This window comes from Saccopteryx leptura, chromosome 13, assembly GCF_036850995.1.
Source record: "Saccopteryx leptura isolate mSacLep1 chromosome 13, mSacLep1_pri_phased_curated, whole genome shotgun sequence".
Classification (NCBI taxonomy): Eukaryota; Metazoa; Chordata; class Mammalia; order Chiroptera; family Emballonuridae; genus Saccopteryx; species Saccopteryx leptura.
Window position 1 is genome coordinate 44,025,177 of NC_089515.1, and position 24,397 is coordinate 44,049,573.

At 43.1% G+C, this 24,397-nt stretch overlaps 1 protein-coding gene and 1 pseudogene across 4 annotated transcripts in view; one reads left to right on the forward strand and one right to left on the reverse strand.

Annotated features, from left to right (window-relative positions):
- Positions 1 to 24,397, reverse strand: part of SCAPER (S-phase cyclin A associated protein in the ER) — a 312,151-nt gene that overhangs the window by 85,954 nt on the left and 201,800 nt on the right. For all 4 annotated transcript variants that reach the window (XM_066354622.1, XM_066354624.1, XM_066354623.1 and 1 more), the window contains one exon: positions 13,904 to 14,019. In XM_066354622.1, the coding sequence (XP_066210719.1) occupies positions 13,904 to 14,019 (116 nt within the window). The remainder of the gene's footprint in view (positions 1 to 13,903; positions 14,020 to 24,397) is intronic.
- Positions 14,300 to 24,397, forward strand: part of LOC136384900 (large ribosomal subunit protein eL39-like) — a 57,221-nt pseudogene continuing 47,123 nt past the window's right edge.

Below are 24,397 nucleotides of genomic sequence, written 5' to 3' on the forward strand. Positions count from 1 at the left end.
ACATGGACCCAATGTGCCCCACAGAGGAGGGCTCAGAGTATGTCAGCCTAAGGCAGGGGTCTCAAACTCGTGGCCCGCGGGCCACATGTGGCCCGCCAAACAATTTTGTGTGGCCCGCAGACTAATCCACGAAGTTCAAAATATTTTGGATAAAATTAAGTAAGCCTAGGGGCCTACTTGTATTTTTCATTTCTCTAGCATCCTAGCTAGATATTATCTTAGTTAACAGCAGTTGTGATGCGAACTACAGTTTCTGGTCGTTTTGTGACACTGAGTAAACTGCATGTACGATTGTGCTTGTTGTACTGATTTTTTTTTGTTTTCAACTGCAGTGAGAAAAGTGTTGCATAACAGTTGCCTTTTGTAGACCTAGTGCGGCCCGCCAAACGGCTGTGATCTTGCTCTGCGGCCCACATGCTGAGTTGAGTTTGAGACCCCTGGCCTAAGGTCTAGCTGGTCAAAGAAATGTTTTTCTCTTAGGAATTAAAAAAAAAATGTATCTATGACACTGTTTAAAAACAAGTTTGGGACCACAAACTCAACGGGCACTCTTCTGGGTGTTCCAAAGACTGATTAAAAGCTGTGCTGCCTGAGGCCCTGGCCGGTTAGCTCAGTTGGTTAAGAGTGTTGTCCTGAGATGATAAGGTTGCAGGTTTGATTCCGGTCAGGGCACATACAGGAGTGGCTTGATGTTCTGGTCTCTCTCTCTTTCTCTCTCTCTCAAAAAAAAAAAAAAAAAAGCTCAGGCTCTAGTCTAGTCTAGACCTATTAAACAGAAACTCTGGGCCTGGCCGGTTGGCTCAGCGGTAGAGCGTTGGCCTGGCGTGCGGGGGACCCGGGTTCGATTCCCGGCCAGGGCACATAGGAGAAGCGCCCATTTGCTTCTCCACCCCTGCCCCCCCCTTCCTCTCTGTCTCTCTATTCCCCTCCCGCAGCCAAGGCTCCATTGGAGCAAACATGGCCCGGGCGCTGGGGATGGCTCCTTGGCCTCTGCCCCAGGCGCTAGAGTGGCTCTGGTCGCGGCAGAGCGACGCCCCGAAGGGGCAGAGCATCGCCCCCTGGTGGGCAGAGCGTCGCCCCTGGTGGGCGTGCCGGGTGGATCCCTGTCGGGCGCATGCGGGAGTCTGTCTGACTGTCTCTCCCCGTTTCCAGCTTCAGAAAAATACAAAAAATAAAAAAAAATAAAAAAATAAAAAAAAAATAAAAAAAAACTCTGGGGTGGAGTCTAGAACTTTGTGTTTTAACAAATTCTTCAGTTAATTCTGATGTACCTCCACGTCTAGAACCACTGCTCTTGAATAGGGTTCTGTAGTTTGAGCATTGGAATCTCCTGTAAATCTTGTAAAATAGATAGCCGCCTATGTTCCTCCCCAAGAGATACTAGTTGGGGCGTGAGGGTGGGGTTTAGACATTTGCATGTTTCAAAAGCTCTATGGGGCAGTTTTGCTGTGTGGCCAGAGCTGAGCAGCTGAGGTCTAAGAACTACCATGTGAGTATTCATTCATTCAACGAACATCCAAATACCTATGGTTTTTCAAGTACTGTGCTAGCTGCATGAGGCAAACCAGCTCTCTGATGCTCTAGGGGGACAGATGGTAAAGGGAGCCCTGTTGTACTTGTAACCACCTGTTTGTCTGTATACTTGCACTTTGTCCACATAATTAATAGGTTCCTGAAAACTAGGCACCATTGAATATATTAAGAGTAGAGACACGGGAATAAAGCTCTGGACTGGGTATGATAGGTCAGAAAGCCGAGGTCATAGACAACACAAAAGACACAGGAAGACTGGAATTCTCAGATTCTAGAGTGGGAGGGCCATCTCCTAAGCTTGGGAACTCGCAAAACCAGGAGGTGTTCAACAGCACAAACCAAGTTCACAAACAGCTGTACTGAACACATCATTCTTTTTCTTTTTTAAGGTGAGAGTAGGGGAGATAGTGAGGCAGACTCCTGCATGTGTTCTAACTGGGATCTACCTGGCAACTGTTTGGAGCCAATGCTTGAGTACTGAGCTACTTTTAGTGCCTGAGGCTGATATGCTCAGACCAATCAAGCTGTCCTCAGTGCCCAGGGCCAACAGTTGAACCAATTGAGCCACTAACTGCGGGAGGAGAAAAGAGAGAGAAGGGGGAGAGGAAGGGGAAGAGAAGCAGATGGTCGTTTCTCATGTAGTGCCCTGACCAGGGATCAAACCTGGGACATCCTCATGCTGGGCCGACACTCTATCCACTAAGCCAACCAGCCAGGGCCATGAATACATCATTCTTCTTTTTTAGGATAAATTTCTAGGGATGATAATTTGGGTCAAAGAATATAAACATTTTAAAGATTTTTGATGGACATTGCCAAATTCAAATTGCTCTCCAGAAGAAAATATTTTAGACCAATTTATACTCCCAGAAAAGAAGTTTCTCTGTGCTTTTGCCAACAATGGATAATCTCATTATTAAAGATCTTTACCAGCTTGACAGCTAAATATAGTATTGCTAAAGGTTGCATTTATTTTTGACTAGTATGTTTAAAGACTGTTTTACATGCTTATTGGCCATGTACTTACATTTTCTTGAACTATCATTTTGAACCTTTTACCCACTTTTCTAATGGGTAAAAATTTTTATTTATAAGAATTTTCTAGTGGGGGGTTTGCCTTTTCTTTATTACTGATTTATAAGGCTCTTTACTGACAATAAATGTATTAACCTTTGATCATCATATGTTACAAATAAAATTTCCAGTTTGTTACTTATCTAAATTTTGGCATTTTTTTTGTCATAGAATGTTTTCATTTTTATTTGATAAAATCTGTCAAACTTTCCTTTAGTATAACTAAATTTTGTGTCACATTTAGAAGAACCTTTCTACTTCAAGATTATAAAAATATTCCTTTAAATTTACTGTTAGTATTTTAATAGATTTTACATTTAAGTCCATAATATAGAACTGATGTGAGATAAGGTATAAGGTAGGGATTTATTTACCTTACTTTTTCAAAGTGAAGTTGTCATTTATACTTGATTTTTTTTGTTAATTATCCTTGTTCTCTAAAAATTTTTATTGAAGTTTTTCATCTTTTTCAAAAATTTTACTTATTCATTTTAGAGAGGGGAGGGAAGAAGAAAGAGAGAAAAGAGGGGGAGGAGAGGGAAGCATCACCTCCCATATGTGCACTGACCAGGCAAGCCTGGGGTTTTAAAACAGTGACTTCAGGCCTGACCTGTGGTGGCACAGTGGATAAAGCGTGATCTGTAAATGCTGAGGTTGCCGGTTTGAAACCCTGGGCTTGCCTGGTCAAAGGCACAAATGGGAGTTGATGCTTCCTGCTCCTCCCCCCTTCTCTCTCTGTCTCTCTCCTCTCTTTCTCTCTCCCTCTCTCTCTCCTTTCTAAAATGAATTAAAAAATAAATAAATAAATAAAAACAGTGACTTCAGTGTTCCAGATCGACACAACTTTTTCTTAATGATTTATAAGAATTTAATCATTATAAATATAACAAGGGGTTAATACATGTTCTTAGTATTTTTTCTAGTTTACCTATTGCCTTTCATTTTGTTTATATTACTTTCAAGGTATTCTTTTTTATGTATGGAAGCTACATAATTTTATATAGTTTTAACAATTTTTTCCTTTGGAATTTTATTTTTTCTTCCCTTCCTTTTATCCTTTAAAAACTTCTTCTTCATTATGTGATAACTATAAATTTGTACCCAGCCATCTATATTTATTTTTTCTTGAATTATATCAGCAGATGTGGTAATTTTATGGTTTTATAATTCACTATCAAATCATTTAGAACTTATTTTGGTGTGAGGCAGAAGCCTAAATTTATTCCCTACCCTCAAGACATTACTGAATAATCTGTATTTTCTCTATGTTTTTTTTTTTTTTTTCCCATTTTTCTGAAGCTGGAAACAGGGAGAGACAGTCAGACAGACTCCCGCATGCGCCCGACCGGGATCCACCCAGCACGCCCACCAGGGGCGACGCTCTGCCCACCAGGGGCGACGCTCTGCCCACCAGGGGGCGATGCTCAGCCCATCCTGGGCGTCGCCATGTTGCGACCAGAGCCACTCTAGCGCCTGAGGCAGAGGCCACAGAGCCATCCCCAGCGCCCGGGCCATCCCTGCTCCAATGGAGCCTTGGCTGCGGGAGGGGAAGAGAGAGACAGAGAGGAAGGTGCGGCAGAGGGGTGGAGAAGCAAATGGGCGCTTCTCCTGTGTGCCCTGGCCAGGAATCGAACCCAGGTCCTCCGCACGCTAGGCCGATGCTCTACCGTTGAGCCAACCGGCCAGGGCTTCCCTCTGGTTTTGACCTATAATTTTATGGCTTTGATTTTTAGATTTTATTTATTGATTTTTAGAGAAAGGAGAAAGAGAAAGAGAGGAGGAGAGAGAGGGGGAGAGAGAGAGAGAGAGAGAGATAGAGAGAGAGAAAGAATGGGGAGAAGAGTGAAGCATCTACTCATAGTAGTTGCTCCCTGTATGTGCCTTGAGCAGGCAAGCCCAGAGATTTCAACCAGCGACCTCAGCATTCCATGTCAACACTTTATCCACTGTGCCACGACAGGTCAGGCTTTATGGCTTTGATTTTTAATTTCTATTTTTCTGTTTTATTCAATACAGTCCTTACAACTTGTCTAAAGTCTTTTGTGGAATATCACAAGGCAGAAATAAACATACACATATAAAAGCAAACAACATATGGTATGGGAGTTGGTCCTAATGTCTGCTGTGCTTTACATTGAAGAAAACACACTCAGTGGTGAAGTGTGCATTGCAACCTGCCTCTCTATACTCTTATGCTCACAAACTCTACCAAGAAATTTGCACAAAGAAACGACTTTCTGATGATAAAAGAATAGGGAGGGGGCAAAAATCTTGGGGTCAGGAAGAACTCATCCACTCAGCAAAACTTGTTTGAAAGACAAGCTCTATTTGAAGAGCACCTGTCTTAGAAAGATCATTTCTTTGAACCCAGCCTGGGTGGTCTGCCCAAGCAGCCCTCCCTGTAACTTAAGACTCAAATGACTGGAAGCACTTTTTATAACATCAAACAGAAAGCCCCAGATTTTTAAATTATCTTCTCATATGACATTAAAATCTAACTGTCCATTCTGTCAAAAGTACACTGTGATTGGGTTGGGATAAAGGCTTTTTGCCCCAAGTAATCATGATGACACAAGAGAGTCTTATGCTGGTTAAGTCTTTTCACTAAACATGTTTCCTCTGACAAACAGAGGACAGAAAAGACATCTCAAAACTGGGTGTTTTGGTAATAAGAACAGGAACATATTTACATACGAAAAGGACAGTAACAGAATGCACAAGTGTAGTACACCTCAGATATTGAGATTAGTACCTAAGACATTATAAAATAGTTAAATAGAAAAGGCCCAGGTAGTTACAGCCTCAAAAGATCTGACTATATACCACTTAGTAAGTACATAGTTTATACTCAAAAGCAGTTTGTAGTAGTTAAGACTCATCAGGAAACACTGTTCACCAAAATCCACTCTTATGCCAGTGTATGTTAAGACAGCACACATTTTAAAAAAATGTTTATTTTATTGATCTGAGAGAGAGAGAGAGAGAGAGAGAGAGAGAGAAACTGATCTGTTCCTGTATGTGCCCTGACTGAGGATTGAACTGGCAACCTCTGTTCTTCCAGACGATGCTCTAACCAATCAAGCTATCTGGCCAGGGCAAGACATTATACATTGTAAAGAAACTGCCATGATATAAAAAAAGCAAAGCCCTAATCATATTATAATTTACCAAATATCTTTGGTTTACAGTAAGCATTTAACAAGTGGTATACAGTTTATTTGCATTGTCATTCTCAAATTATTCTTTATCATAAAGCTCCAAACTAACTTCTTTAGATACAGTGGACCCACCAAGTGAGCGGCCCCCCTCACAGAAAGGGGCCTGTGACCCAGGCCAGCCCAGCAGGAGGGGCCCACCTGAAAGCAGCCATTCAATGCTCGAGGCTGAAAATTGAGACTTGTGTGAAATCCCTAAACATGCCATTCTCTATATAATACTACTGCTCTCAGTGACTTCTAGCCAACATCCTTGATTGAGCCATCCTTTCTGGAGCCCTAGTAGTGTGAAGCACAGAGCTGGCTGCACACAGAGATGTTTAATAAGGTAACAATTGTTTCAAGTAGAACATACAAGAAGGTACACTGTGGAATATATTAACATTTATTAACCCTATTTTCCACTATTCTACTTTTTACACACTCATTAGAACAATAGAGTTGGCCCTGGCTGGATAGCTCAGTTGGTTAGAGCAGTGGTCCCCAACCCCCGGGCCACGGACCAGTACCGGTCTGCGGGCCATTTGGTACCAGTCCGCAGAGAAAGAATAAATAACTTACATTATTTCCGTTTTATTTATATTTAAGTCTGAACAATGTTTTATTTTTAAAAAATGACCAGATTCCCTCTGTTACATCCGTCTACGACTCACTCTTGATGCTTGTCTCAGTTACGTGATACATTTATCTGTCCCACCCTAAAGGCCAGTCCGTGAAAATATTTTCTGACATTAAACCGGTCCGTGGCCCAAAAAAGGATGGGGACCACTGGTTTAGAGCATTGTCCTGAAGCACAGAGGTTGCCAGTTTGATTCTCAGTCAGGGGACATACAGGAACAGATCAATGTCCCTGTCTCTCTCTCTACCCCACTTCCTCTTGTGCTAAAATCAATTAAAAAATAAAAAAAATAAAGAAAGATAGGAACCCCCCCCCTACTTAAAAATAAAATATTTTGTGAGTTCATATTGATATTCCAGATTCAAATTCAGGAGTAAGCAACTTTTTTTTTCTTTCAACTCTTCTATATAACAGCTCTCTCTCTTGTCTATAACACCAAGAATATCCGTCCTCAAGGACACCAAGAAGGCAGAAGTAGAATTTCCAAAATTACTCATTTGCTATGCTACACATTATAGCACACAACATTCTGAATAACAAAATTAATACTATTACCACTAAGTAGGATTACTAAAAACTGTTCCCTTTAATCTTCAGTTCTTCAGCTATAATTATATATTTAATGCTCACTATCAATCCATATGTTACTATATCTGTAGTCATTTACTTGTCTGAAGCTTGTTCGCCACAAGGTTCCTTAGGAATGTCTTGTGAGAACAATACTCCCTGAGTCCTTGCATGTTGGTAACTGTGCCTGTGCCTTTACAAAGGAAGGTTAATTTTGCTGGATATAAAGTCCCTGGCATATATCTTGCTTTCTAAAGTATATTAAAAACATTACTCCATTTTATTCTGAAAAAAAGCATTGCTGTTGAAAAGTTTCATAATAAATTAATGTTCTTTCCCTTATAAATCATGTGCTCTTTTTGCTCTTTCACTATATAATTTTTAAAATTGAAGTGCAATTTATACATAGGTAAAATTCACCCTTTTTAATGTTCAGAGTTTTGGCAAATGTGTTCAGCAGTGAAACCATTTCACTGTGAATAAAGATAATCAACCATCAACTCCCCAAACTCCCTTGGGCGGCCCCTTTCTAGTTAACTTCTCTCCCAATGCTGGACAATCAGCTATCTTTTTTCTATTTCTATAGTTTTGCCTTTCTAAGGCAAATTTAATATAAATGAAATAATTTCATATGCTTTTTTTTTTTTTTTGAGAGACAGAGGGACAGGAAGGGAGAGAAGTGAGATGAGAAGCATCAACTCTTCATCGCATTACCTTAGTTGTTCATTGATTGCTTCTAATATGTGCCTTGACCAGGGGGCTACAGCAGACCGAGTGACCCCTTGCTCAAGCTGGGGACTCTTCATTCAAGACGGCAACCTCGGGGTTTCAAACCTGGGACATCCCAGGTCGACACTCTGTTCACTGCACCACCACCAGTCAGGCTCCATATACAGCCTTTTGAATCTGGCTTCTTTCACTTAGCCCAGTGAGTCTCGGTTCATCCATGAGCATGTGTTATTACTAGCCTGCTCCTTTTTATTTTTACAACTGAGTAGTATTTCATTGCATGGCTACTATCTATGCTTGTGGATTGCTTATTCGTTCACCAGTTGAAGAATGTTAGGGTTGTCTCCAGTTGGGGCAATTAAGAAGAAAGCTGCTGTAAGCACACACAGGATTTTGTGAGAACTTATTTTTTATTTCTCTGCTGTAACTACGTAGGACTAGGATTGCTGAGCCATATAGGAAGTGCATGTGTAACTTCATGAGAAATTTACAGACTGTTTTCAAAAGTGGCCGTATCATTTTGCATCCCCACCAATAGGGAAAGAGAGTTCCAATTGTTCTGTAGGCTCACCGGGACTTGGTGGCTTCAGTTTGGTATTTTTAAGCAATTTTAATTGGTATGATGAAGTATCTCACTGTAGTTTTATTTTATTTGTATTTTCTAATAATGTTGAGATATCTTTTTGGCAATCTGTGTATCTTCTTTGGTGAAGAATCTATTAAAATCTTTTGCATATTTATTAATTTTTATTTTGTGATGTAACTGGAGCACCTAAAACAGTACCTGGTCCATAGTAGGAAATGAAAAATACACACTGAATGGCAGATGAATGGACATAATATTCTCTGCCTCACCTAAAAGAGGAAAATAAATCACACTATCCAGCTTCAAAATCATGTGGAAAGTTTATGATTAAAAAAAAATTTTTGCCTGACCAGGCGGTGGTGCAGTGGATAGAGCGTCAGACTGGGATGCAGAGGACCCAGGTTCGAGATCCTGAGGTCGCCAGCTTGAACACGGGTTCATCTGGTTTGAGCAAAAAGCTCACCAGCTTGGACCCAAGATCGCTGGCTCGAGAAGGGGTTACTCGGTCTGCTGAAGGCCCGCGGTCAGGGCACATATGAGAAAGCAATCAATGAACAACTAAGGTGTCGCAATGAAAAACTGATGATTGATGCTTCTCATCTCTCTTCGTTCCTGTCTGTCTATACCTATCTATCCCTCTCTCTGACTCTCTCTATCCCTGTAAAAAAAAAAAAAAAAAAAAAAAAATTTAGTCCCTGGCCGGTTTGCTCAGTGGTAGAGCATTGGTCTGGCATGTCGATATCCCGGGTTGGATTCCTAGTCAGGACACACAGGAGAAGCGACCTTCTGTGTCTCCACCCCTCCCCTTCCTCTTTCTCTCTCTCTCCTCCTTCAGTGATGGCTTGATTTGTTTGACAGAGTTGGCCTTGGACTCTGAGGATGGTTCTGTGGCCTCCGCTTTAGGCACCAAAATAATGGCTCCACTGCACAGCAATGGCTCAATGGCCCAGAGAGCATCACCCCCTAGTGGGCATGCCAGGTGGATCCCGGTCAGGGCGCATGCGGGAGTCTGCCTCTCTACTTCCCCTCCTCTCACTAAAAAAAAAAAAAATTAAAGATTTTATTTATTGATCTTACAGAAAGAGGAGGGAGTGAGGTGGAGCGAGAAGTATCAACTCATAGTTGCTTCACTTTAGTCATTTAGTGATTGGTTGTTGAATGTGCCTTGACCAGGCAAGCCCAGCAACCTTAGCATTCCAAGTCAAGGCTTTATCCACTGTGCCACCACAGGTCAGGCGATTTTAAATTTTAAAACAAGTAAAATCAGCTCTCATTTGCAAGCATAAAGGATAGTATCAGATCTCTCTCTAGCTCCTCTCTACAGAAAGTAGAAAGACTCTCATGTGTATTACCGAACCACTGAATTTCAACACAGAGTGCTTACAGACTGCTAACAGAAAGAGTGTTATCTATGTTTATAAAGTTACTTATTGTCACAAAGGAGAAAATTTTCTAGTGGAGTCTCACTTTAATAATATTCAATGGGTCTATTCCACCAAATAGATTTTAGATATATAATACTGATCAGAATAAAATATATTGAATAAAAGCAGAGATAAATAATATTTGACATGAAAATTGTATTTACAGTAAAGTTCTATAAGTGGTCTTTCATATATGGAAGTCTTTCTAAACTTTTAAGATCTGATTGATAAAATTAGAAAATTTCAAATTAGTACAATTAGACAAGTCTTGGTTAACAAGATGTCTTTCTCAGCAAGAACTCTGGGGACAGAAGAATGATACAGAGAACTTAACAAGGGAGAGATTCTTCAGGTTTGACATTTTAGTGGCCACGGAGGTGGACCTGTGACAGATTTTTTTTTTTCTTTTTTGTGGACAATGAAACATGGATCAATCAGTGTGGCTGTGGATAAAGAGGGCAATTTCTCCCACTGGTGCTGTGATGACTGGTGTGAACCCACGCTGCCTTGCCTGACTGCCACTCTGTCCCTGGGAGGCAAGAACACGAGGCTGGGTGGGGACTGGGGTAGCAAGCCTCAGCTCCAATCCGGGTCTTCACAGAAAGCTGACAATGCTGCCTGAACAACCTGTCTCCACTGTAGGGATGTAAATGACCACACTTCAGTTAGCGTCAAACTCAATGCAACAATTACAAGTGATTACACTGCATATCATATTCTATAATGTAACATTTTAGTGACACCAAAGTTAATTTTTTTTTTTTGTATTTTTCTGAAGTTGGAAACGGGGAGGCAGTCAGACAGACTCCTGCATGCGCCCAACCGGGATCCACCTGGCATGCTCACCAGGGGGTGATGCTCTGCCCATCTGGGGCATTGCTCTGTTGCGACCAGAGCCATTCTAGTGCCTGAGGCAGAGGCCAGAGAGCCATCCTCAGTGCTCGGGTCAACTTTGCTCCAATGGAGCCTTGGCTGCGGGAAGAGAAAAGAGAGACAGAGAGGAAGGAGAGGGGGAGGGGTGGAGAAGCAGATAGGCGCTTCTCCTGTGTGCCCTGGCCGGGAATTGAACCCAGGACTCCTGCATGCCAGGCCGACGCTCTACCACTGAGCCAACTGGCCAGGGCCTTTAATTTTTAAATTAAACGATTTTCCTTATTCTAAGGATACCTCAGAGTAAGGGGTAAGAAATATTCAACTAGATAAGTTATTTCAAGAGTTTTTATTTAGCTGGTGAATCTGGTACAATTAGAACAGTCAATTGAATTACTCCATAGAGACACATTCTGATTTTAGATGGGAATCGATTTTAAGCACCAACCTAATTAGTTTCTCTGTATTTCCTAAACTTAACCTCCTACTGAGATGACATTAGGTTTCAAAGATTACAATAATATATTCAAAAATGTAGGGGAGCATCACATTAAAACATTAATTTTAAACTCTAGTGTTAAACTCTGTTTTGTCTATAACAAGAGTTATGATTAGCACATCTTTAGATATGTTCTTAAGCAGGATCTGGTTATGTTAAGTTTAAATTCACCATTAAACATGCTGGCTCTGGAGAAGACCCAGGTGGCTCGCAGTGTTAAATAGCAGATTAAAGTTGACACAACTAATTTCTTTACTTTAATCTTATTAGTGGTACAACAGCTGTCAACTGTAACCACCTCTGTGCAGCCTTATGAGACATAAACAAAATGCCGCAATCAGTCAAATGGGGATCAATCACTATGGCTAATTAGCTTGCAAACAGTTTTTTACTTCTATTGTGCAGGGGAAAGTTATTCACTTTTAGTAAACCTTTATCTAAAAACAGATATCTAAAATTACATTAAAATAATCCTGCCTAGAAATAAGGAACTGTTTATTAACAATGAATTCACCCACACTGGCAAACACCGTTTTATTAACATGTACTGTGGACCTTGACACAGTGGACACACGAGGTGCATGTGGCTCCCACTGCAAGGTCCACACCGGGCCTGACGACAGTCAGTCACACAGCACTCTTACTCCGTATCTGCCACTTGGTTTAGGTTCTGCAAAGGGTCTTGAAGGCAATATGGAAACCCTGTGGTTCCTTTTTAGACTTCACTGCTAGGCCTTCCGGGAACTTTCTGTCTCATACATACAAGGAGTTACAAGTGGTTTGGCTTCATCTTTCCATTCTGATAAGGAAAACAAACTCTCATGACTTAGAAGACCTCCGCACGTGCTACAATAGCCAGATGTGGAACTTCCTGCCTCACAGAAAAGTCTCCTGACTTCAAAGACACCTACACCTCTTTTTATTAATCTGCATTTCGTCAGCACAGCAAAAAACCCAAACTGATGTCAGGATCAAACAGTTTGCACATAGAAATGTCATGAAATGTCACAAAAAGCGGAAAACAAAATGAGCGAAGGTGGCAGAAAGTTCATGTTAAACAGACAGCTCTGTCTTCAACTAGGACAAATGACTACTTTTCAAAATGGTTGCCTAACAGCTATATGACACTTCACAGAATATAAAAACTCTAACGTCACTATGAATGACGTGCACAACAGCACTTCCAGGTGGATACGACCACTGTGTGACCACAGGAGGAGACACGGGCCCCAGTGGTAAGGCACCTGCCCAAATTCTCTCCACTGGGAACAGGCAGAGGGAGACTGGAGTCCAGCATTGTCTGACTCCAGAGCTGGTGCTATTTCTATTTACCAAAAGGTCTCTCAGGAAAAATAACACACTTTTGGAATTTTTTTTTCCTGTTGTATGCAACAGACAAATGAAGCACTCACTTTTGTTGGGCTATTTAAATACTTAAAAGTTTTCTAAGTAATATAACTAAACTTTTATCAAAACTTCTCATTTAAACTCTGTAAATATCCAGAAACTATGCATGTTACAACTCAGGAATACCACACTTCTGAAGCAATGCCATCTGCTTCTATATCCCAGGTGCCCAGGGACAAAGGGTGACCTGGAGCAGTGATTTTCAACCTTTTTACAATTGGGAACCAGTGAAATAGGAGAATTATTTCGGGGACTGCTAAGGCAGAAATCACCCTGAGCATAAATGAATTCGACTAAAATCATTGGGTCTATAATCTTTCTCTCTTTCTCTCTCTCTTTCTCTCTTTCTTTCTTTCTTTCTTTCTTTTTTCTTTCTTTCTTTTTCTTTCTCTCTCTCTTTTTCTTCTTTTTTTGCTAGCTGGGAGGAGGGGAGATAGTGAGGCTGATTCTCACATGTGCCCCAACCAGGATCCACCTGGCAACCCCATCTTGGACTGATGCTTGAGTATTGAGCTATTTTTAGCACCTGAGGCTGATGTGATCCAACTGAATTATCCTTAGCACCAGAGGCCACACTCAAACCAATTGAGCCACTAGCTATGGGAAAAGAGGAAGAGAAGTAAAAAGCAGATGGGTGCTTCTCCTGTGTGCCCTGACTGGGAATCAAATCTGGGATGTCCATATGCCAGGCTGATGCCCTATACACTGAGCCACTGGCCAGGGTGGTCTATAGTCTTCATACAACATCAGTGTGCTTAACTCTTTTGTGGACCAGCACGAAATTTCTGACAGACTGGTCCATGGACAGGCAGTTGAAAAATACTGACACAGAGAACAGGTAGGGAGACCTGAGGTCTCAGGCTGTGCAGGAAAAGTATGGCAAAGAGCACTTTGCTGTTAAAGACCCAGCTGCAACTGCGTTCCAAGCTACTTGGCTGGGACTCTATAGACGATGGTAGTCTTGGCCTCAGACTATTCTTCCTGTATGTAAGGGACTTCCAATTTCACTCTCAGGCCAATGTTAATATACTTAATCACCTCTGTTTTGTACGCAGCACAAAAAAATTAAGCTTTCTCTTACTATTAATTTCTGCTTCATTGCTGTAAGCAGTTAGAACTGCCCAGGAGTTTATCAATTCTTCTTGATTTAGAATTACAGAAGGTTGCAGACCAAAGAGATTTCCTTTATAAAGCTTTTTAGGCTCAATTTGAGTTTTTTAAGTGAAGGTGAGTGCCTCTGTTTTTCTCCCTGATGGGGAGTGTAAGCTTTTGCTATTCAAGCCTGAACACACCTAGTTTTCCTGTTGTCTCTCATATGGAAACCACAGGGCAGAAATGAATAAGGGAAACGTGAAAGACAGATTAAAAAACTATACTTACTTAGGAGGAATTCGTGAAACTGTGTTCACGTTTGTGGCTGGGATCACTCCTTGAAGAATGTGTTCAAGGGCTGTTAATCCACCAGCAACTTGAAATGCAATCTGATCGGCCACATTCTAGGCAAAAATACAAATAGAAATTACTTCAATTTTCCAAGTATAACATTATAACCAAATGAAATATTCAGTTGTAGTGGGACACATTCTGCTGGTTCAATTATTCTACATATATTTATTAAAGGTTTATTAGGAACTGTAAGTCAAAGGTGGTGAAGACAAGAGACATGATAGCTGTCCCCCATAAAGCTTAAAAGTTAGTGGATGAAACCAACACTAATCCAATACCTATAAATAAGATGATTTCAGTGATGATAAGTACCGTAAAGGAAACGGAAAGATGCTCTACGAGCATGAAAGGATGGCGACCAGCATAGGTTTCTTTGACAAAGGTGAGGCTGAAGTCAGGGAAAAGACGAGGGAAAGGAATGAAGCACTCCAAGCAGAGGGGGAAACCATTTTATATAAAAATTTTTAGCAATACTTTGAAAAAGCAGATCATTTCATAACATTCATTACCATCTAACATGACAAGTTGACTTCCATAAAGATTTTCTCTCCTAGAATTTTTTTCAGTAACATAAAATAATCTAATATCTAATGATGTAGCTATACCTCTTTTTTTTTTTTTTTTTCTATTTCAGCTATTTTAGGAAGAATATGAAACCATTTTAGAACTCATCCTCTGATCATTTCTATACATTTCCTAAGTTGTCTACAGTTCCTGTGGGAAGAAAACTTATTCCACTTCCTTGTATTCCTCTGGCATACAGAAGACAAGAGTAATTGTGGGGTGCACCATATCCATTTTTTTTCTTCTTTTCCAAGTGAGAAGAGGGGCGATAGAGAGACAGACTCCTGCATGTGGCCCAACCTGGATCCACCCAGCAACCCTATCTGGGGCCATGCTCTCAGCTGAGCTATTTTTAGTGCCTGAGGCAGAGGCTCCACAGAGCCATCCTCAGCGCCTGAGGCAGATGCACCTAAACCAATTGATCTATGGCTGCAGGAGAGGAAGAAAGAGAGAGAGAAAAAAGGGAGAGGGAGAATGGTGGAGAAGCAGGTGGTTGCTTCTCCTATGCGCCCCGACTGGGAATTGAACCTAGGATGTCCACATGCTTGGCTGACACTCTACCACTGAGCCAAATGGCCAGGACCTAGCAGTGTAACATCTTAGTCATTCTGCCTGACTGGTTGTGGTACAGTGGATGAAGTGTCGACCTGAGACACTGAGGTCTCAGGTTCAAGTCCCAAGGTTGCCAGCTTGAGCACAGGCTCACCAGTTGAGCATGGGGTCACCGGCTTGAGTGTAAAATCAGAGATATGATCCCATGGTCGCTGGCTTGAGCCCAAGGTCGCTGGCTTGAGCAAGGGGTCACTGGCTTGGCTGGAGCCCCCTGGTCAAGGCACGTATGAGAAGCAACTCATGCTGCAACTATGAGTTGATGCTTCTCATCTCTCTCCCTGCCTGTCCGTTTGTCTTTCTCTCACACTAAAAAATAAAATGAAATAAAGTTTTACAATGTGCCACACTATCCCTGGTACCCATCCCACTCCCTACCTCCCTCTTTCAAGTATGAAGATTGTTCTGACTTCTAAAATTACAAATTCCTTGTGCCTTCTTTTAAATTCTATAGACAATCATACTTAACATACTCTACAGTATTTACTCTTCCTGCTCAATTGATTGTTCCTAAATTCATCCATATTGCTTCCTGTAGCAGTGTTTGATTCATTTTCCTTGCTGCTAGTATTCCTTTGTCTGATTCTATACAACTTATTTCAATTTTTCACTGCTGACTGACATTTGGGTTGTTTCCCCTTTTAAACTGTAGACAGTGCTGCTATAAACACTTTTGTACATGTATTTGGGCCCATGAGACACACCATTGTGTTAGGTATATGCTTAACAGCAGGAATGCTGGTTAGAGAGTATGCACAGCTATAAGCTACAGCCAAACAGAGCTCGAAAGTACTGGAAAGCATGCCTGTACTCAACGCAGTGCAGCGATAATTTCCTTTATTCCATATTCACACAACAACTTGGTTTTACCAGTGTGTCTTTTTTTTTTTAACTTTAGTCATTCTAATAGGTGTGTCCTAGCTCTTTACTGAAGTTTTTATTTGCCTTTTTCTTTTTTACAGAGAGAGAGACAGAGAGAGGGATAGACAGGGACAGACAGACAGGAATGAAGAGATGAGAAGCATCAATCATTAGTTTTTCGTTGCGCATTGCAACACCTGAATTGTTCATTGATTGCTTTCTCATATGTGCCTTGACCGCGGGCCTTCAGCAGACCGAGTAACCCCTTGCTTGAGCCAGCGACCTTGGGCTCAAGCTGGTGAGCTTTTGCTCAAACCAGATGAGCCCGCGCTCAAGCTGGCGACCTCGGGGTCTTGAACCTGGGTCTTCCGCATCCCAGTCCGATGCTCTATCCACTGCGCCACCGCCTGGTCAGGCTATTTGCCTTTTTCTGATAACTAAAGGGATCAAACACCTTCTGATTACTGGTTATTTTTTTATTTTATTTTTTAAAACTGTATTGATTTTAGAGAGGGAAAGGGGGGAGGGACACTGATCTGTTGTTCCACCCATTTATTCATTCAACTGGTTGAATCTTGAATGTGCCCTGATGGGGAATCGAACTCACAACCCTGGCATATTGGGATGATGTTCTATCCAACAGAGCTACCTGGCCAGGGCTATTGACAATTTTTTTTAATTGAGTTAACCTTTACAGTTGGAAGAAAGGCTCAGATCTTAAGTACGTCATTCAATTCAATCTGATGAGTGCTGATCAAAACCCAACAACCTCTCTATGACCTACAAAACTCCCTCAAGCCCCTTTCGGTCACTCCTCCTCCCTGAAGCCACTGATTTGGTTTAGAGCACCCCAGGCTGGTGCTGTCTACTGTAGAATTCCATACATGTGCTCATAGAGTCTGCATGAAGATTTCTGGACTTAACCTGCGAGCACCTGGTTACCCCACTCACTGTTTTACCAGAGCCAGCCTTCAGGTACAGCAAAAGTTTCCCCGAGGGCCTGGGGAAACGGCAGAAAACCCATCAGTCAAGGCAGGAAAGTAAACACACAACTAACTCTCCCTTCTTATGCTCAAAAGAAAAAGGAGTTAGAGATGAAATATTTAATAAATAGTTTGAATGCACAGCCACATTAAAAAGTAAAGGAAACATCTCCGAGAAATGGGTGGAGAAGCTCCAGGCCAAGGGTGTCACTTTCAGCAGGTTCCTAAGAACATTCGCCCTTCCCAACTGCTCCCTCCCTCAGCTCTCACAGTAACTGGGCTCCATGTCTGATGCTCGCACTGGGTTACAGCTCTGAGCTCCTGCCTCTTCCATCTGCAATGCCCTTACCGCTCTGCACAGGCTCCCATGGCCTCAGCCTCCAGACTGGAATCTCTGGGCCCAGGCTCACGTCAAATGAGATAAAAAGACATACTAAGTAGGAGCCCACATTGAAAATATTAGATGCAACAGACATAAAATTACTTTCACCTTGCTAAATCTTTTTTTTTTAAGCGTGTGCGCGCGCACAGGGGAGAGAGACAGACAGATAGAAAGAGAGAAAGATGAGAAACATTAACTCATAGTTGTGGCACCTTAGTTGTTCATTGATTGCTTCTCATACGTGCCCTGACCAGGAGGCTCCAGCCAGCGACCTTGGGCTTCAAGCCAGCGACCATGGGGTCATGTCTATGATTCCATGCTCAAGATGGCCACCCCGCATTCAAGCTGCTGAGCCTGTGCTCAAGCCAGATGAGCCCACGCTCAAGCCGGCGACCTCAAGGTTTTGAACGTAGGTCTTCAGTGTCCCAAGCCAATCCTCTACTGAATGCACCATCGCCTGATCAGGCTAAAATTAACTCTTAATTTGTGTATTTACCTTAGCGTGTTCCAGAGACAGTAGTCCGTGGGCCGCACTCTAAGGAGTCCTGCTCTGGCTGCCTGTCTATGTGTTACAGGTAAGAGTCTCAGGAGTAAGTGTGAGCATGTCACTGCTTGAAGCACCCAAATGACTTCTTTGTCACTGTCTGCAGAATGGGGCCCCGGCTCCTTCACAGTCCTGCGGTCTGCCCTCTGATAGCATCCTTCTGCCATGCTCCTGCCTCCGTCCCAGCAGAAGCACCATGTGGCCCACACTCTCATGCTTCTGCTCCTGCATATACTGTTCCTTCCCGGAGGGAACAATTTTCTCTTTCCACCTTTGTGTCCCTACTAAAGAAACTCAGAGCTCTGAGGTCAGGCCTGCATTGGCTTCGTCACCAGAGCCCTGACACCCAGGGAAGGGACTGAACTCAGGAAGTGCTCCATCTATGTTTGTGGAGTGACAGCTGTGAGAACGTATGCTGATAAGGACATTTTTACATGGTTTCAACTGTGAAGGCACCAACAGCAATTCCTCCGGTATGATCCCAGGGCAAACCCCCAATCCTGTTCTCTATGCACCTCGTACAAGAAATTTTCACTGGAATTGAGTTTTATAATCAAAGAATGAAACTCAGTTTTTCAGGAGTGAAGGACACATTCACCGTGAGCCTCCCTAATCAACATGGAGTTGAGTGGAGGGACATCAACAAAGAAAGGCTTTACGATGGAATGCCGTACAAGTGGAAAATTTATTAATAGTTCTTTCCCACTCAAAACAAAGGTGTCACACCTCCAGCCAGGCAGCCGCCCCGCTGATGCAGGCTGTCCAGAGGGAAACCCAGCAGCACGGCCGCTCTGGGGACTTGGCCACAACAGAGAGCAGGGTCGGCACGGCACAGTGGAGGGGAGGCCTGAGTGAAAACAGACCGTTTCAATGTATACATCTCCGCCTTCAAAACAAAACAAAACAAACTCGAAGCTTTCATGCGGTTCCAACAATATGGATATGACCTCTTGAAAAAACCTAAGACACAGGCTCTCCTAGATAGTAAGCAGGAAAAAAAATCCAATAGGAGGGAAAGGCCAAAGCCCAATTTTTACTCATGGGCTATCAAAAACTGAAGTTTGAATTTAACACTTGCAGCTTTTCAAGGAAACAAAGCTAATAGCAAAACCAACTGTGAAATATAAAATTCACAAATCTCCTCCTGCAGTCAGGGAGAGCTCTGGTTTGGGAACTCGAGGTTAGAGATGCAGCAGACAGGCCACCTCTGTGCCCTCCCCGCAGAGCACGGCCAGACAGACACACTGCTCAGTACCCTCCTGACTTCATGCCCCACAGGGTCGCTCTCTCTCTGTGACACAGAACAGGGATGGACGCGGGACTCCACAAAAGGATGAACAAATGAAAAGATTTCTCTCAGACAGCAACGACGCCCCATGAGGTATGGCAGGTTAAGATGAGAGAGGGGCCCGTGGGCATGACAAGGAGAAGCATCTCCTGCTGGACCCCACTCTCCTGTCCGCACAAAGATGGATGAACAGTGCTCTCCACCCTGTGACTTTTGCACCATAGGGAACAGAAAGGGAAAATTCAGGCAGGCTCAGTGATGAGCTAAAAGCTAAAATTAAACCACCCTCTTAAGCTTGTGGCATTGAACATGCTACATGCAAATAAAACACGGACATCACTTCATGTAACAATCCAGGTAGAAAGGGGGCGGAGACCCCTGCATTTCCCCTTCTTGTCTATTCCCACCACAGACTTCCTGTGCCAATCACCTTCCATTCACTGCTCTCTATATATTCCTGGGCATCTGAATGCTACCATGAGTCCAGATGCCCCTCAAATGCATTCTCATGTGCTTATCCCTACCCCTGTCTGTGTATAGGAAAAAGCAAGTATACTAAAAATGTTTAACTATAATTATTCTCTCTATCCAAACTGCCATCTTCTCAATGTGTAATCTTCAAATGTTACCTGTCAGTCCTGTAAGGCCCAAATCAAAGGTTGCTTCTTTCAAAAAGCCTTTCCAGAGACTCTTAATCAAAGTCTAAAGTCTCTGTATTTCACTGTATTTGTCTCAAGGTCCTTCCCACCTCCTACATTATCTCAGACTTAATTTTGTTCATGCACCGGACTGGAAAGCCTACACTCCCCAATCTCCACATTCTCCATGAGGGCTTCAAGCACGGGATGCACTCACTGTAGGCACCAAGCAAAGTTTTGCTCAATGAATGAACAATAAACTTTCCTTTCCCCTTTAACCCCTTTTCCAAATACTCTGCATTCAGGCCTCTGAAACTAGAACTTCCATAAAGAGCTTTATCATTCTTAGTTAAGGAAAAAACACCTCTAAAGACAAAACGTGTGGCTTTACATATGTACCGGGCAGAACACCTAACAGCTCTGCCTGCCTCTGCACTCCACCCGTGTGAGACTGACAACTGACTAAAAGGATTAGCAGCTCCATTCCAATAACCCAGCTTAGCTAAAGGCCAGCAAAAACGACAGCTTCAATCTGAACTACACGGCCTGGGAATCCATTCAATTATTAACTAGAGTAACTGTTATTACCTCTCCCAATCAAGAGAGGCAGCTGTTAATCTCTGGTGGCCTGCAAAGCTGGTGGCCTTTGTACTTGACTTCTCTATAGACAGTAATTATGTTCTTTGTGATCAGTGAGGAAGGCCTTCAGAGCCTTTTAGACAGAGGTGGCAGATGGGGGAACTGTTTGCGTGTTCATTAGCAGGAGAGGAGAGATCTGTTTTGAGCATCTGGTGGCACCTTAAGACCTGTCTAGAGATAATACAAGTAGGTTTTAGCAAGTCCATAGATTTAGAACTCACTAGCCCAATTTATAGAGATGAAAGGATCCAGGAGTGAATTTTTGTATGGTTGGTTTTTCCCGCATGGAAAACCTTCCTAATACTTAAAAGATATCATCTCTACAAATCTACCTTTGCCTGTTGTTAGCTTTAAAGAAGCAAGCACAATTTGCTGATATTCCTTGTTCTGTCGTGGAACTTTTCCCTTCCAGACCTTCCTTCGTCATAGTCCCACAATCTGTACAAACATCTAGGCTCAGCTTTTAAGGTGTAGACACTCGCACTTGAAAGGACTTAGGTTCTGGGGTCAAGAATATCAGAGGGAGCCTGACCTGTGGTGGCGCAGTGGACAAAGCGTCGACCTGGAAATGCTGAGGTCGCCGGTTCGAAACCCTGGGCTTGCCTGGTCAAGGCACATATGGGAGTTGATGCTTCCAGCTCCTCCCCCCTTCTCTCTCTCTGTCTCTCCTCTCTCTCTCTCTCTGTCTCTCCCTCTCCTCTCTAAAATTAAAAAAAAAAAAAAAAAAAAAAAAGAATATCAGAGGGAAATTATAAATTTATAGGAATGTGGTGCCCAGAAAAGTAAAATCATAGCCAGCAGTTTTCAGGCTTAGGCAATATGGTAAGTGGGGCTGAGGGAGGCAGAAAGGCTTTCTCAAGATGAAAAGAACAATCCCTTTGTCATGATAATCAGAACGTGGGCCCTTTGGAAGGCTCTCCCTGAGGGAGCTGAACTGTGCCATTTGGACCTGTCTGGACTGATAGGAGGGCAGGGTGGGGTAAGGGGCAGGACACAAGACTTGAGTGCTCCTGTTCCTTCTCTTTAAGCCCTTGCGCGACAGATGACCAAAGGTTAGTGCAGAGTTTATTCCTGCAATGCAATAGAACTCACAGTAAACTTATCTTGATCCCCCTCATCCTCAGGCCCTACAAGGCTGTCCAGTGGCGGGCCAGGGCAGCACTCAGTCAGGGCAAAAGAGAGACTGAGACAGATGAATGCAAAACATGAGACAAGTGCTATGGTGAGGGGTGTACAAGGAGCTGTGTGCATGCTGAGAATGTGGATCTTGTGACAGTCCTTCAGGACACACTGGTTGTAACATGGACAGGTCCCTTCCCTTCCCTTCCCTTCCCTTCCCTTCCCTTCCCTTCCCTTCCCTTCCCTTCCCTTCCCTTCCCTTCCCTTCCTTCCTTTCTCTCTCTCTCTTTCTTTTTCTTTCTTTCTTTCTCTCTTTCTTTCTTTTTCTTTCTTTCTCTCTCTCTTTCTTTCTTTCTTTCTTTCTTTCTTTCTTTCTTTCTTTCTTTCTTCCTTCCTTCCTTCCTTTCCTTTCCTTTCCTTCCTTTCCTTTCCTTCCTTCCTTCCTTCCTTCCTTTCCTTTCTCTTTCTTTCTTTCTTTCTTTCTTTCTTTCTTTCTTTCTTTCTTTCTTTCTTTCTTCCTTCCTTCCTTCCTTCCTTCCTTTCCTTTCCTTTCCTTTCCTTTCCTTCCTTTCCTTCCTTTCCTTCTTTCTTTCTTTCTTTCTTCCTTCCTTCCCTTCCCTTCCCTTCCCTTCCCTTCCCTTCCCTTCCCTTCCCTTCCCTTCCCTTCCCTTCCCTTCCCTTCCCTTTCTTTCTTTCTTTCTTTCTTTCTTTCTTTCTTTCTTTCTTTCTTTCTTTCTTTTTGAGAGAGAGAGAGACAGGAACATTAAGCTGTTCCTGTACATGCCCTGCCCAGGGATAGAACCAGCTCTGTGCTTGAGGATGACACCCTAACCAACTAAGCTATCCAGACAGGGCTTAACATGTATGATAGTTTCTAAACAATTAAAAGACAAAGGACCGGCCCTGGCCGGTTGACTCAGCAGTAGAGCTTCGGTCCGGCATGTGCAAGTCCAGGGTTCGATTCCTGGCCAGGGCACACAGGAGAAGCGCCCATGTGCTTCTCCACCCTTCCCCTTCTCCTTTCTATCTCTCTCTTCCCCTCCCGCAGCCAAGGCTCCGTTGGAGCAGAGTTGGCCCAGACACTGAGGATGGCTCCATGGCCTCTGTCTAAGGTGCTAGAATGGCTCCCTGGAGCAACAGCCCAGATGGGCAGAGCATTGCCCCCTGGTGGGCATGCCAGGTGGATCCCGGTAGGGAACATGTGGGAGTTTGTCTCTCTGCTTCCCTGCTTATCACTTCAGAAAAATACAAAACAAAAAACAAAACAAAAAGGACCCATAGGTGATGTTCCCTCAACTCCTTTTTCCTACTTCCTTTCCCCACTTGCTGGCTACCTGGTGGGTTACAGCAGACTTGAAGGGTCTCACACAGCAGTTCCTTTCCCCCCACTGTTTCTGTATCTTAAGTGTCTTTCAAGTTGGGAAGCAAAAGAAACTCGGGACCATGAGACCAAGGAGGATCAGTTTTAGGCAAGAGAGTGAGATGGACACATATAAGCCAGTACCACGGAGAGATTCCCCAAGGTCCCACAGTTCCCAGGGCGGGACCTTCAAGCTCAGAGGCTCTTCTCCACCATGAGGGCAAGGAAAGTGTTCCTGCAGCATTGCTCCCTCATCACATCATAACACCCGTAGTTCTTTTCTTATTTTATTTTATTTTTAAGGGAGGGGAGACAGTGAGACAGACTCCCGTATACATTCAGACCAGAATCTACCCAGCAGCTCAGTCTAGGGCCGATGCTTGAATCAACAAAGCTATTTTCAGTACCTGAGGCTGATGCTTGGATCCACAAGCTATCCTCAGCACCCAGGGCCACACGCAAACCAACCAAGCCACTGGCTGCAGGAGAGGGGAACAGAGAAAAAAGGGGGAGGAAAAAGAGGAGAAAAGTAGATGGTCATTTCTCCTGTGTGCCCTGACTAGGAACCGAACCTGGGATGTCCATATGCTGGGCCAATGCTCTATCCACTGAGCCAACTGGCCAGGGCCAATGCCCATAGTTCTTGACTGATTTCTCTATTATTTAATTGTAAGCCACATCATATTATCTATTTATTTACAAAATAGACTGTGTGAGCTGACAGCTGGAATTATGCTTACACCAAGTTGAGTAAAAATTAGGTATTCAATAAACAGTTGCTGAATCAAAGAATAAAAGTAAGTCTAGTTTCTGGGTGTTCTAATACCATAAATTCTCTTAAAAGGAGAAATAAACCCCCATAAATGCAACAAGAAAGGCTTGGACACCTGTGTCCCTGGGAAAGTCAAGGCCCTGGTCTTCGGCTACCTGAAGGGGACAAGCCCGGAGAGGGGAAGCCAGAGATGTGATGGCCAAACACGGGCCTCTGCTAATCATCTTTGCTTATTTCCTGCCCTACACATCCTGGTATCAGTTTTTTGCCCAATCCTAAAGGAAAAGTAGTGACCCTTTATGTCTTTAAAAAGGGAGGGGGTGTAAAACTTTAAGGAGAGGAAACTTAAGGAGGCAAAGGGAACCCAAACCTGACTACAGTGTGTCCGTAAAGTCATGGTGCACTTTTGACCGGTCACAGGAAAGCAACAAAAGATGATAGAAATGTGAAATCCGCACCAAATAAAAGGAAAACTCTCTCAGTTTCATACCTATTCAGTGCAGTTCGATGTGGGTTCATGCACAGAGTTTTTAGGGTCCTTAGGTAGCTATCCTGTATAACCTCTACAGACTCGTCACTGACTGATGGCCTACCAGAACGGGGTTTCTCCACCAAACTGCTGGTTTCCTTCAACTGCTTATCCCACCGAGTCATGTTATTCCTACGTGG